Source organism: Varanus komodoensis, unplaced genomic scaffold, assembly GCF_004798865.1.
Source record: "Varanus komodoensis strain SLA01 unplaced genomic scaffold, ASM479886v1 scaffold25, whole genome shotgun sequence".
NCBI classification, from domain to species: domain Eukaryota; kingdom Metazoa; phylum Chordata; class Lepidosauria; order Squamata; family Varanidae; genus Varanus; species Varanus komodoensis.
The window spans coordinates 6,534,538-6,547,664 of record NW_025335661.1 but is presented as its reverse complement, the minus strand read 5'-3'; the positions used below and the strand labels follow the sequence as shown (position 1 = coordinate 6,547,664).

Below are 13,127 nucleotides of genomic sequence, written 5' to 3'. Positions count from 1 at the left end.
CTTCTCTTCTTGAAGCTGAACATGCCTAGTTTTCTCGATCTTTCCTCATAGGGCTTTGCCTCCAGTTCCTGAATCATCCTTGTTGCCCTCCTCTGTACCCTTTCTAGCTTTTCTGTATCTTCTTAAAACTTAGGTGCCCAGAACTGGACATGGTACGCCAGGTGAGATCTGACTAGTGCTGAGTATAGTGGAACTAGTACTTCACATGCTTTGGAAATGGTACTTTCGTTAATGCAGCTCCAAATGGCATTTGCCCTTTTTGCAGTTGCATCACATTGTTGGCTTATATTTAGCTTGCGGTCTCAAACAATTCCAAGACCCCTCTCATTTGCAGTATTCTTAAGTATTCACCATTTTGTAGTGATGCATCTTGTTTCTTGTTCCTAAGTGGAGAACTTGGCATTTATTCCTACTGAATTTCATTCTTTTTCTCTGCCCAGTGTTCTATCCTATTGAGATCACCCTATATCTTATCTCTGTCTTCCAGGATATTTGCTATTCCACTCATTCATATGCAAATTAAATTTTCTTTCCTTGTACTTCCTCATCTAAATCTTTAATTAAAAAGTTGAAGATTAGCAATTCCAGGACAAAACCGTGAAGCACCCACTTGTCACATCTCCCCAGTTTGGTAATGTGCCATTGATTAACTCTCCTTGAGTCCAATTTTGCAGCAGATTGTGGCTCCACCTAATGGTTGCAGTATTTAGCTTGCCTTTTGCTAGTTTGGTAATCAGGATGTCATGGGGCACTTGGTCAAAGTTTTTGCTAAAGTCTAGAGACATTATTAACAGCAAAAGAAGGGGATGGGAGAGGGTGAGGTGGCTAGATGGAGTCACTGAAGCAGTAAGTGTGAGCTTAGGTGGACTCCAGGGGATGGTGGAGGACAGGAAAGCATGGAGGAATGTTGTCCATGGGGTAGCAATGGGTTGGACTTGACTTTGCTAAAGAACAACAAAGAGGGAGTATGTCCACAGCATTCCCTCAGTTCATTTGGAAGGTTACCCAGTCAAAGAATGAAATTAGATTAGTCTGGCAGATTTATTCTTGAGTAATTCATGTTACTTCTAGTAATTACTGTTAGTTTTATAATTTTCTCTAGAATTTTTCCAGGGACTGATGCCAGCCTAACTGGTCTATAGACTGACACTAGCCTTTCTTCAGTTGGCACTTTCCTTGTCTTCCATGAATTCTCAAAGAAGATAAGATAGTGGTTCTGAGAATTCTTCCACTAGTTCTTTTATGACTCTGGGATAGTTAGTCAGGCCCTGGAGATTGGAACTCATTTAACCCAATTAGAAAATCTTTGACTATTTGCCTGTCAGCTGTCCTGCCCGTTCAGCTTGTACTACACCTTCATCAAAAAGGTTGTAGCTCTTTTGGGAGAAGACTGAGCCAAAGTAGGAGGTGAGCACTTCTGCCTTTTCTTTGTCATCTGTTATCACTGGTGAATAGTTGAACTCCCTTCTCTTTCGTCTGTCTTCTGCTGCGGACATATGTGAAGAAGGCTTTTTTGTTGCTTTTAGCTTCCCGCCCTAGCCTTGGTTTTGACCTTCCTGACATCATCCCTGCAGTTCCTTGTTACTTGCTTATATTTATATTCAGGATTTCAGGATTCAAGTGATTCCAGGCAAAATGCCAAAAGTAATTTGGCCTTTTTTTTTCTTATATTGCTCCTTTTTAATATAACCTTTGCTTATATTCCTCCTTTTGTGACTCAAATGTTAGTCCACATTGGAAAGTTTCAGGATTCAAGTGATTCCAGGCAAAATGCCAAAAGTAATTTGGCCTTTTTTTCTTCTTCTTCTTATTTTCCTCCTTTTTAATATAACCTTTGCTTATATTCCTCCTTTTTAACCTGGCCTTGCTTCTGCCTCCTCTATATGTCCTTTTTGTTTTTGTGAAACCATATAGGCTTCCTCTGTTGTCTACTACTCTTTTTCTTTGTTGTAGTTGTGGCTTAAGCATTTTAAAGAAACCTCATCCTTCTTGAGCTCTTTTGCCTTTCGAGTGGCTTGTCATGGGGCCCCGAATTTGTTAAAGTTGGCCTTTTGGAAATCCAGATTGCATGATCAGCTACATTTAGTTTTAGCTTCCCTTATTACACATCCAACTATATTGAAGAGGACTGTGACCAAGTGGCCTGTGTCATTCCTCAGTCTGTTCCCAAGCGCTAAGTATTCAGTGGTAACAACAAAGCCCTTGATCTCCCTTCTTGGACAGGTGTAAACTTGGACCAGACTTGCAAATGGAGAACATCTTCCAAGAGAGGACTGTCCTTTGTAAAGTAGGATATAAGGGAACCCTAAGGGGGAGGGGGGAGGGGGAGGGAGAGAGAGCATGTGTGTGTGCCCGCACGCATGTACACGTGCCCTCATGTGCACACACTGCTACTCCTGAGCTCTATTGCGATAAAAGAATTGGAAAGGAAAGGCAGATTTCAGTCATCCAATGCAAAAATGTACATGCAAATATTCCCACTGAAAAGGGCTCATGCAAATCATCACAGGAAGAACAGGGCATTTGTGTCCATAGGTCAGTAGGTCAAATTTCTCCGTTATTTCCCAGTCAGCTGGCTAGCCAGCCAGTTGTTCGACCTTACCAGAAGGCATCTGCATGGGAGCATCAGGCAGATTTTGCAGTAAGGAGGGATTTAGACTGCCCTTTTGCAGCCCAGGTGGGTAGTTGGCCTCTGAAGGACTTTGTCAGCCCTCTTCCCACTCACCATGCCCCACTTAAAAGGAAAATAGCTCCCTGTCTCAGCCTTTCTGAACCAGAGACCTTTCAGATACTTAGGGCTGCAGCTCCTGTAATTTCCAGTCATCAGGCCAATAGTCATGTGCAGGCTGGGAAATGAAGCTGTTCCTGTTTGACAAATCTGAACGTTCAGGAAGCAAGCCAAAAGTTTAGGTATATAATTAGTCTTGAACAAAGCCAAAGAAACAGATAGCAATTCTTGCTGTTTGGCACAAAGAATAGGTCCTGGCTGATCTATAGCCCCCTGTAAATCAGCACAGCAGGCTAATGTGTTGTTTTATGGGAAGCTCCATGCGCGGCCTGCTGCTTGAACTTCTGCTGGATCTGTGAACTCCTCCTCCTTTCTGAGGGGTGAATTCCTTCTGACTCCAGCTCCTGCCCTTGAGGAACTCCAGGAACTGCCCAAGATGCCCTGGTTGCTCCTTTACTGGAAGAGAGTCAGCTGTAGCCTCGACCCCTGCATCTGATGGTGGCTGGGGCCTGCTCTGCTGGCTCTCGTCATCTGAAGAATCCTCCTCCAGGTAGGACAGGACAGGACAGGCAAGCACATTGCGCCCAGTGCTGACAGCTGCATATTTTTGCTTGAAGTCTTCCTTGCATCAAATGGCATTCCAGTCTGTGCAAGCCTGGATGCATTTGCAAGTATTAAATAAACTAAACTATAAACTGCAGGAGTCTTTCTGAGGTGACACAGCATGGGTAACACAGTCACATCACTAACACAAAATAATGGCAGCAAGGCCAGTCTTTGCCCTATTTATTTGTGTTCCTAGTCATTTGGAAAGAACCCTGCTCACATACAATTGTGCACATATTGCCTACATGGACACATTCAGCTGCCTTCATGTAGGTCCTTTCTCCAAATTAATTCACTTGCTGCGATTGTGTGAAAAGGGCTTTCGATTTCATTGCATAACCCAGTTCCAAACCTGGTGAAGCAAATTTTTAGCCCAAAAATGTGTAATAAGCCATCCTGGACAATTGCTGAGAGGTGGTGGTTATGGTACTGAAGGACGAAGCATTTGAACTTTGTACTGACTTACTACTAACACTGAAGTCCAGAAAATGCAACCTTCATGTTTAAAGTTAATATGCTTGACCAGAGATGTTATGAAGTAGGAGATGGCCTCTGCTGGAAGAATAGTAGTTGAGTTGGCCAGACCATTGCTAAGTCCTATCGCAAATATTATGTCCTTATCAAGTCAATGACCGTCCTAAAATGTAAGGAGATCCTTCATATTTGCTAGGGTCAGTCCCAAAATAAGTAATATCCCAATTAAATTAGAGCAGCAACTTGTTAGAAACAAGAAGATTGGGGCTCCTTTCTCAGTTCCACCATAGACTTCCAAGGAGATCTTGCCAAACCCAACGTATGTGCTTACATCTTCAAAATGTTCAACCACAGCAGCACTCCACATTCACACAGAAACAGTTTGTTCTAGTCACACATTTTAAGCACTAGCCTCTTGTTCTTGTTCATTTAAAGAACCTGATCTTAATGTCATAAAGAAAGTGGGAGTGATGAAATGAGAGGTTAAAAGTCTCGTGTTAAAACATACCCCACATTTACTTATCTCTAAAATTGTAACAATATCAATTTATCCGGCAAGTGATAAACTGATAAAGCCAAAAGAGAGGTCAAATAACCTGTCAGTCTAGTGAATGCATACAATCAAAAACCGATGAACTGTTGATTTGTCAAAAGTGTTTAGTGGCAGATATGGCCCTAGCTAGAATAAACTAAAGTATCTACATTTTTGTGTTGTGGTTCTGAGTGTTCCAAAAGGCTGGGCTATGCTAGTTTATTTAAATCAGGATTTGACCAGTGGATGATCAGACAGATCCTTGGGTTGTTAGCTTCCCTCTTTATTTGTCCTCTCTTTTCCTGTGAGCTTTCCTAGACAAGGCTTTTATAGACTCACTATTTCTCACTCATCATTATTTACAGTGCTTTAGACAACATTGCAACCTTCTAGCTTCCCTTCCATTTTTGTTTTGTTTTATAACCACTTTTCCAAGTTGCTTGAGAGCTGGAAATATCTGGCATTTTTTGGTATACTGAAACAAAGTTTCCACCAATATAGTTGTATTATTCTGCTATACCACAATGCCACCTACAGGTTAGATATCAGAATGACAGGAAAGATAAAATAGCTTCTTGTAAACCTCTGACTTTAATTCTGCAACAAAACAAGAATTAGAAACAACATATTAAACAGCTTCATCTAGAAACCCTCACGGGAACCCTCCGTGAAAGAAATTAGGAGGGTGGGTACTCGGAGGAGGGCTTTCTCTGCGGTGGCGCCTAAGTTATGGAATGCGCTCCCCAGAGAGGTCCACCTGGCGCCGTCGTTATTTGTTTTTTGGTGCCAGGCGAAGACCTTTTAAGTGGCATTTTAACTGTTAATATTATTGGATTTTATCTGGCCAGGGTGGCTTATTTTATATTGGTATTTTTGTATTTTTAACCTAATGTTTATATTTTTTTTAATTTAATATTATAATTATTTTTTAACTTATTGTTGTAAGCCACCCCGAGGCTTCGGTGAATGGGGCGGCATAAAAATGTTTTAATAAATAAATAAATAAAAAATAAAAAATAAAAGCTCTGTATCCCAAATATCTTTCTAATACATTAGTGTCACATGAACAATGACAGATTATTTTATGCTGCTCGGGTTTTTTCCTTACCTGTCACCAATGTGGCCTAGCAAAATGACTTTTGCAGAACCCACAATTCTGTTTCACATTCAAAAGGAGCACATATTTTAAACAAGCCAAAGTTCACAACCCAACAACAAAACCATGGGTTTCTCTCTGAGTTATTCTTGATTAATGAACCATGGTTAGCATGGTTGTGTCTGCACATCATAACTAACCAGGATTTAACAACCCATTCCATGTGACACCATTATGTGTAAACCAGGATAAACCTTAATAGTGAGAAGGCTGAGTTTGAGAGAGAGAAAGTGGCAGGCAGAGTTCACAGCAGAGATTAGATTTGATTCAGGGTGTTTGGAGCTGCAGGGCACCCTTTGGAGTAACAAGAGAGATGACACATAAAATTCACAAAACTTGATCCCTTTATTTAAATAAAACTTAGGGTCATCAGAAAGAAACAGTTAAACTTAAATACATAAGATAAAATATATACAACTTGGTATCAAAGTATATATACAATGTTCTTCTGCAGAGAGTCACAAAGATATGCATTCGAATGTAAGAAATTAGGATAAAGGAACGGAAAACGTGACTCAAATGTCAGTCCACATTGGAAAGTTTCAGAATTCAAGTGATTCCAGGCAAAATGCCAAAGTAATTTGGCCTTTTTTTTTTTTTTTACTTAGAACAGCTCCTCTTGGAATAAAGTAACCCAGTAATAATATAGTAATAAAGTCTGTGCTCATGGGTTGCTCAGCAGAGTCAATAGAAATGCTCCCATTGCCTTTAATGAGCTCCGCAGCCAGTTGTCAATGAACAACAGACCCTCTCTATAAACAAAATGTTCCCCTGTGACAGAGCATCGGAGTGATGATTTTTTTTCATGCACAGCATTAAAGCACCCCCATTCACACTGAATTTGGAGTAGAGGCCTTAATATGGAAATGAAAAAGTGGGGCTTCTGCCTACTTCTTTTTCATGCTCTGTTTTCCCAGACAATGAGTGTGTCCCTGAACTACTTAGCTCAGAACACCCAGCAAAGCTTTTGGCAATGTTTCTGTTCTCATGCTTACAGGACCAACCCAAACATTGATGCTATTGCCAAATATAATGCATGATGGAAGTAATCACCCTCTGGTGCAGCACTGGAGCCTTTGTGAAAATTGTGTGGTAGCTTAATGCACCATGCACACTTATTGATGAAATATACACTTAATGCTTTTCAGTTCAGGCGTCATACCAGACTGCATATCAGAAAAACTTGACTATAGATTAGCATGGCATCTGCACAGAAAAATTGTGGTTTGCAATCAGCCAGCAAAGTAGCAGCAGAAATCACACTTCCAAAGGGATTTGCAAACCATGTTCTGGGCTAATGATAGTTTAGTATTGAACTTGAATTGGCAGATGAAGAACAAATCCATGTCCAGGGGCTACCGGACCAGGGAAGAAGGGGCACTGAGCTGGTGGAAAACAAAGAAAGACAAGCTGCTTTAAATCTTAATTTCTTTTCTAAAGAGAACCATGCAGGTTGGACTACATGTCCCATGATACCCACCAAGCATGACTGATGGGAATTGTGGTCCAATGTATCTGGAAGATGGCAGGTTGGGAAAGGCTCATTTAGAAGCTTAAGTATCGTTTGCGTTCTAATTCACAGTTTGGTGGTCTAAATGGACATATCTTTGTGGTCAGCTATGAAGCAGAAAAATATTCTTTATAACATGTCAATCTACAGAAATGAATGCATCACATGCAAAATGAATGATCCAAACCTATCCTGGTCTTAATTTGCTTCCACAGAATTAGAAGCCATGGGGAGCTGGTGCTGGAGAGCTTTACTCCTTTGCATTGGCTTGTTCCCCTCCCTTTAACATCATTAAAATGAAAGACAGTTGAGCAGCTCCAAGAATTGTGATCACATAATGCATTTACCTTATTTCTTTCATTGTTGTTCACATCATCCTTACCCTAAAAAGGCAATGTTTGCTCAGATATACACATGAACCACTGCTTCCCTGTACATCTCTGAGAACTCAGACTTCATGCAAGTATGTTGTTCCAGGTTAGCCACTGATTGAAGAAAAATCTTCCTTTTTCTCCCCTTGCTGACAACATTTATATTGAAAAGTTTGTCTTTACCAGTCACTTTTAGACTCAGACATTTTCCTCAATGAATTTTGCAGTTTTGTAGAGTAAAATATTCATAAGCACAAATCCATGAGAGTGACCGTGAAAATACAAGTGGTTGCTTATAGATGATCAACTTCTTCCCAGCCATTTGCCAAGCCTATGCAATGTATTTTGCCAGGGAAGAAATATCCCCTGTGTCCTTAACAGCAAAGGCATTCTCTTGTACATTGCGTGTGTTTGCTACCTCTCATTCCTGCTTTCAGTCACATAATGGCCATCCCTTCCCTCCCTAGTGGTAGATGAATCAGGGCAGAAGGCAGAAACTTTAGCCTTCGGTTCTACTTGTTCAAGAGATGCTGTGTCTCCAAAGCTAGCAAATGCTAGGAATTCTGGTGGATACTTTCTGAAGAGCCATCACTGCTGTCAAGAAGAACCGCTTCAGCAAATTCCTCTGTTTCAGCATCAGTCACTTCCTCTTGAATGGTGAGGTGAACATCGGACAGGGAAGACTCACTCACACTGTTGCCCTCCATGGAGCAGAGGGTGCAAGAGAGAGCTGGGGCCATGCTTTCTTGCAGCATGCTCAGCATCATAGGAATCTGGACAGACCTCAGTCCTGAGACAGTTGGCAGGGGCTTGACAGCTTGTCCCCACTCCCGTTCCTCATCTTTGTAGAGGAGCAGCAAGTTAGATTTCTTTTCTTTCCTCTTGGACTTCATGTAGCCCAACATGATTCCCATTAGGAAGATTCCATAGAAGGACATCACAATCAGGATATAAAAATATTCATTTCCATTACCTCCACCCTTCTCAAGAGTGGAAGCAGCAGGAGAAGTGCTTTCAGCAGCAAGTATGGACTGGGTCATGTTGGGATGGTCCATCATGAACATCAAAGCTCTCCTTGGAAGGTCAGAACCTGGAAGAGGAAATAGTTTTGAGGTTGAAAACAACAGAAAGCAAAGCTTGGAAAGCAAAAATTAATCCTAAATGAGAATGAAAGATTCTTGTTTTCCATTTGAGATGCTAATACTTTTAACAGAGTTAAGTAATTTAGGGCCCAATCCTAGGCATGCTTAGATAGAAAAAAGGCTTATAATTCCTAGCATGGCTGAACCAGGTCTTTCTGTCTAAGCATGCATTAGATTGTGCTTTTAATAGAATAGGAGGAGGGAGTTTTACTGGAGATTAGTTTCAATGAACATAGAAAATCAAACCTAAGTCAAACCATGCATCTTTCAGAGTTCAGGATTGTCCACATGATTGGCAGTGAATCTCCAGGGAATGAACCTGGAACGATCTACATGGGAAATAAGCACTTCACCACTGAACTGCACCCCCTCCCCCCTTCACAATATGTACATCTCCTGGATCTCTTCCATTCTGTGCGAGCTTACTGGTGCAGCAAGCTTAGACAGAAGGTTGATAAGGATCTAGGGGACAGATTTCTGGATGATTTACTACAGGTCAGCAAGAAGGGATACAAAGGGAAGACATCTACAGGTGAACCCCCTGTAAATTGAAGTAATAGGACAGGGTATAAATGTATGTAATAAATAAATAAATTAAATGAGTAAATTTTGGTGAATAACACAAGACAATGGCCCAAAAAAAGTCCCACCTGCCTCACACTATAACAGTTGCTCAAGGCAGAAGTTATAGTGGATCTCAGGGTTCAAGTTTCCACAAGCCCGAAGTGTCCTTGCTCCCATATAATGTGCTCTAGGAATATGAACAAGGAAATTCTGAGTTCAAATCCCACCAAAGTGGTAAGATACAACCTTGCAGCCTGAGTCCCTGCTCTGTAATACTTGCTCCTCTTCCTGGAACTTTTCATGAATTGCCAAGATAAAGTGTATAAATTGTTTTGAACAGCAAAAATCTAAGCATTAAATATCATAATTCTGATGATGTATTATTATATCCACCACAGTGAAGTGAAGAAGAACTTTAAAGAACTTACGTGAGTCTGCAAATAAAGTTGTGCTTTCCAGTGCTCGAAGAAGACAGTTTCATCTGGCAGATTCCTGAGTTCTGAAACTTTCCCCGGCTGCTGCCGGAATTAATAGCCTCTGAAGCCAACTTTCATCACGTGACCCAAAGTTTACAATAGCTTGTGGCTGAAGACAGCCCATGAACTGAAAGGCTCTCAGCTTAACTGCTTGGATTCCTGACACCTCAGTAAATGGAAGAAGGGTGGGAAAGCTGAGTTACTCTTTCCTAAACAAAAGCCAGTGCCAGAGAGTCTGGACATGAATACCACTGTCCAGTACATACACGCCGATGATAAATTATGCAACTTGTTCTGAAAGCAGTTTGTATATACAGGGGCAAGTTCTGCCAATGGTTTATGAAGATTTACCAGGCACTACAGCAAAGAGTAATTAGAGGGGTTAAAAAAGAAAAAAAGAAACCGCTTTCATAGCTATGTGCAAAGTTTTGCCTTTTTTGACTCTGCAGTTGTCTTGGCTGTAGGGTGGCCATGTGTGCTACTGAACAGGGGACAGTCCTCAGTTTGAGGGCATGTCAGAAGATCAACTTCTGTTAGAGTGCATCCTGTACTTGTAGGTTTCTTTGGCCCGTGACAATTAAAGATAAAGTAGTATAACAAGGAAGAACAGTGGCCTTGTACCTATTCATGTAGATCGAAGAGGCACACAGTCTCTTCCATATGCTGATATGCATTGCATTCCTATTTAAACTACAATTTCCCATAAATTTGCACCTCTGCAAATAAATTAGTACATACAAATTAATGCGTATCTGTGTTCTCTTTCTTGGTGGTGCATTTCTCTTTTGCCTATGTGCATGTGACCACCCTAGCTGTAGGTGAGCTGTATTGTGCTGTAATTTAGAGTAGCCCTTCTCCAGTCTGCTGTCCTCATCTGCCCTGGCCATCATGTCCAATGGCTGGAGATGATGAGTGTTGTTGTCCATACTGTCTGGGAGCATCAGGTTTGGGAAAAGGGAGGGCTTAAAACCAGGAAGCACCCTACTGTGACTAGTCTTGCAATTGTGCAGCTGCTTTCTACAAGTAGACCAAACCTGCCATGGGGGTTAAAGCTTTGACACTCTCCTGTTCCACAAACTTTCTTCTTTTCAGCAAGATGCAATCCTTTGCATCTGGATGTGAAGTAATAGCAAAGTGAAGTGATACAAATCCTTCTGATTTCAATGGTACATCAGTCTCCAGTAAGTGGGCACTGAATTGTGCTTTTAATCAGAGCTCTGATCTAGGACAAGCTGCCTCCTGGAGCAATTCTACTGTAAATGGTGTACAGTCAGTGAATATCATGCGGAAAGCTAGTTTTTCAATCTGCTAGTCTCTGGAAACAGTAACAAAAAGCAATGCAACTTCGGTGCTCTTATCTGAGTGCTTCCAGATGGAGGGGTCCAAAACGATCAATCAGAAGGTACTGGGGAGCAAAGCTGTCTTTTTTTTCTTTCCTTAACAGATTTTTTGTGGTAAGAAAAAAGACAGACACAGCAGTAAGAACCCATGGGAGAATTACAAACGGAAGATGTAATCCATTTTATCCCTCGTAAAATGCTGTGAATGAGACAGGGTGACGGAACCAGAAAATCTTCATCTGGAAGCGGCCCTGGTCAACTGACCATTCTCTGGCCACTTGACTGGGCTCAGGGCCAAAAGAGACATTACTTTAGATATGCATCTAGCAGCAACTTTTTCTCTTCTTTTGTGTCATTCTTGTTGTAGAGTAGCTGCGGGGCGCAGGGACTGATCTGAATTGCACTGGAACTCTTGTGCAGAGGATGGAAAGTCAAAATCCAGACAGGACCTCCTATGCCTATTCTGTAGGAAACAAGAGGGGAGGGACACTTGTGGCTACTCCATATGGAATTAAAGTAAGGTCTTTTTGGCCTGCAGCTCCTTTCATAGAACAACTCCACACAGACAGTTGTGATGTTATGTAGCTTTGCATATAAAAGGCAACCCAAATGAACTTTTCCAGTCAATCTGTATGTGTATGTGTTCACCTGGTTTAATACATGGCAAGATGAATTTAATCTTTTCCTGGAAAACCATAAAGATTTAATTGAAACAGGATCTGAAAACTTGGATGAATGTGTCTGAACTATCCGCAGGACTAGTTTAACACATGTATATGTTCAGAAAATGCAATTTAGTGAATATCTGCATAAACAAATATTAAGAGCTTTAAGCTACAATATGCTGGTGGGGGAGGGATTGTCTTCAGTCACAACCATTTCTGAAATGAGACCCCCAACAGCTTCTCTGAAATTCAGACCTCAGCATTAGATCATACTGGCTGCAATCTTTTTATTGGGTTATAATAATGGCTTACATCTGATATAATGAAGCATCCATTATAAGCTGACAGATTGTACATCAGGCACGTCATCTTAATTCTTCGGAATGGAGCTTCTTCTGGGAGCTACCTGTTCAATATAATCTGGACCCACTTTGCCCAGGAAGAAATAGGCTATTATTGTTGGCTAAAGATAAATTGCATTATTTATTATTAGTCATTTTCAAAAGGACAGTTAAGGCACTGGCAATAATTCTTTGTAGTGGGCAATAAAATCCTTACTGTGAAGAGATTTTGCCTTTCTGAAGTGCTATTATGTGTTGCCAAAACCAGAAGCGAACAGATTGAAGACTCTGGGTGGCCTGTCACAGGAACAGCAATTTATACTAAAGGTAATTGACTGCCTATTTGAATGGGCAGAGTGGTCCTACACAGCCCATAGGCAGTGGCCAGGTTCAAATGTCATAAGACGTCATGGTGAATTTTTTACCATTGCTGATCTGTTGTATCATAGAACCCAGCCAGAGTTTCAATACAGTATGTTTGATTTCCCAACTGCACAGGGAGATGCTAAGGCTTCACTGTGACTTCTCCTGGAGTTCAGACCCAGAAGCTCCATTTTGCCATCAGTGGTGAGGAATCACAGCAGAATCCTGTAGAAAGAAGAGCAATGGAAGCTGCTGCTCAAAGCATCTCTACTATCCACAGCTCCCAAACAACACACGTCATCACTCCCTTTGTTCTTTTTGGCTGAGTGATGTGCCTGTCATCCTGTTTACCCTTGGAAGAGAGAAAAAGTGGGAGGCTGCAAGGAAAGAGAAGGTGGGGATAGCAGCAAAAGTGCTTATTTCCTTTTAATACAAAAACACTTTGGGGGCTAAAGTGCCTAGGAAGTGTTACCAAGATGCAGCTACACTCAGGAGAGGGAAGAGGGAGAACCTCAGAACCTCAGTGGACCGATCAAGAAGAGGTAGCTGGACAGCACAGAAGGGATTCTGCTCAAGCAGGCTGCTGGGATGCATGGCAAAAGCAGGAGGAGGTATGAGGAAACACAGGAACTGTGTGGCCATGGGAACCATGTGACCCTCCAACTGGCAGGTTGAGGCAAAAATCCACCCACTGATCCCCCTCAGTGTCCAGGGAGCCATGGGATTCTTTGGTTTCCCAGATCTGAGGTTGGAAAGACCTCCAATATCAGAGCTGGGGATCCATGCTGTCCTGCTGGCTGCTTTTCTGAGATCAGGAAAGCAAGTTCAGGGAAGCGGAAAGGGCTGAGAAGGTAAAATG

At 41.6% G+C, this 13,127-nt stretch overlaps 1 protein-coding gene across 1 annotated transcript; it reads right to left on the bottom strand.

Moving 5' to 3' along the window:
- Window positions 1-5,822: 5,822 nt before the first annotated feature.
- Window positions 5,823-9,551, bottom strand: KCNE4 (potassium voltage-gated channel subfamily E regulatory subunit 4; the record flags this gene model as incomplete). Its single annotated transcript, XM_044432741.1, has 2 exons — window positions 5,823-8,467; window positions 9,512-9,551. Coding segments are annotated over 2 exons (576 nt in total), but the record flags the coding sequence as incomplete, so codon positions are not given.
- Window positions 9,552-13,127: the final 3,576 nt, after the last annotated feature.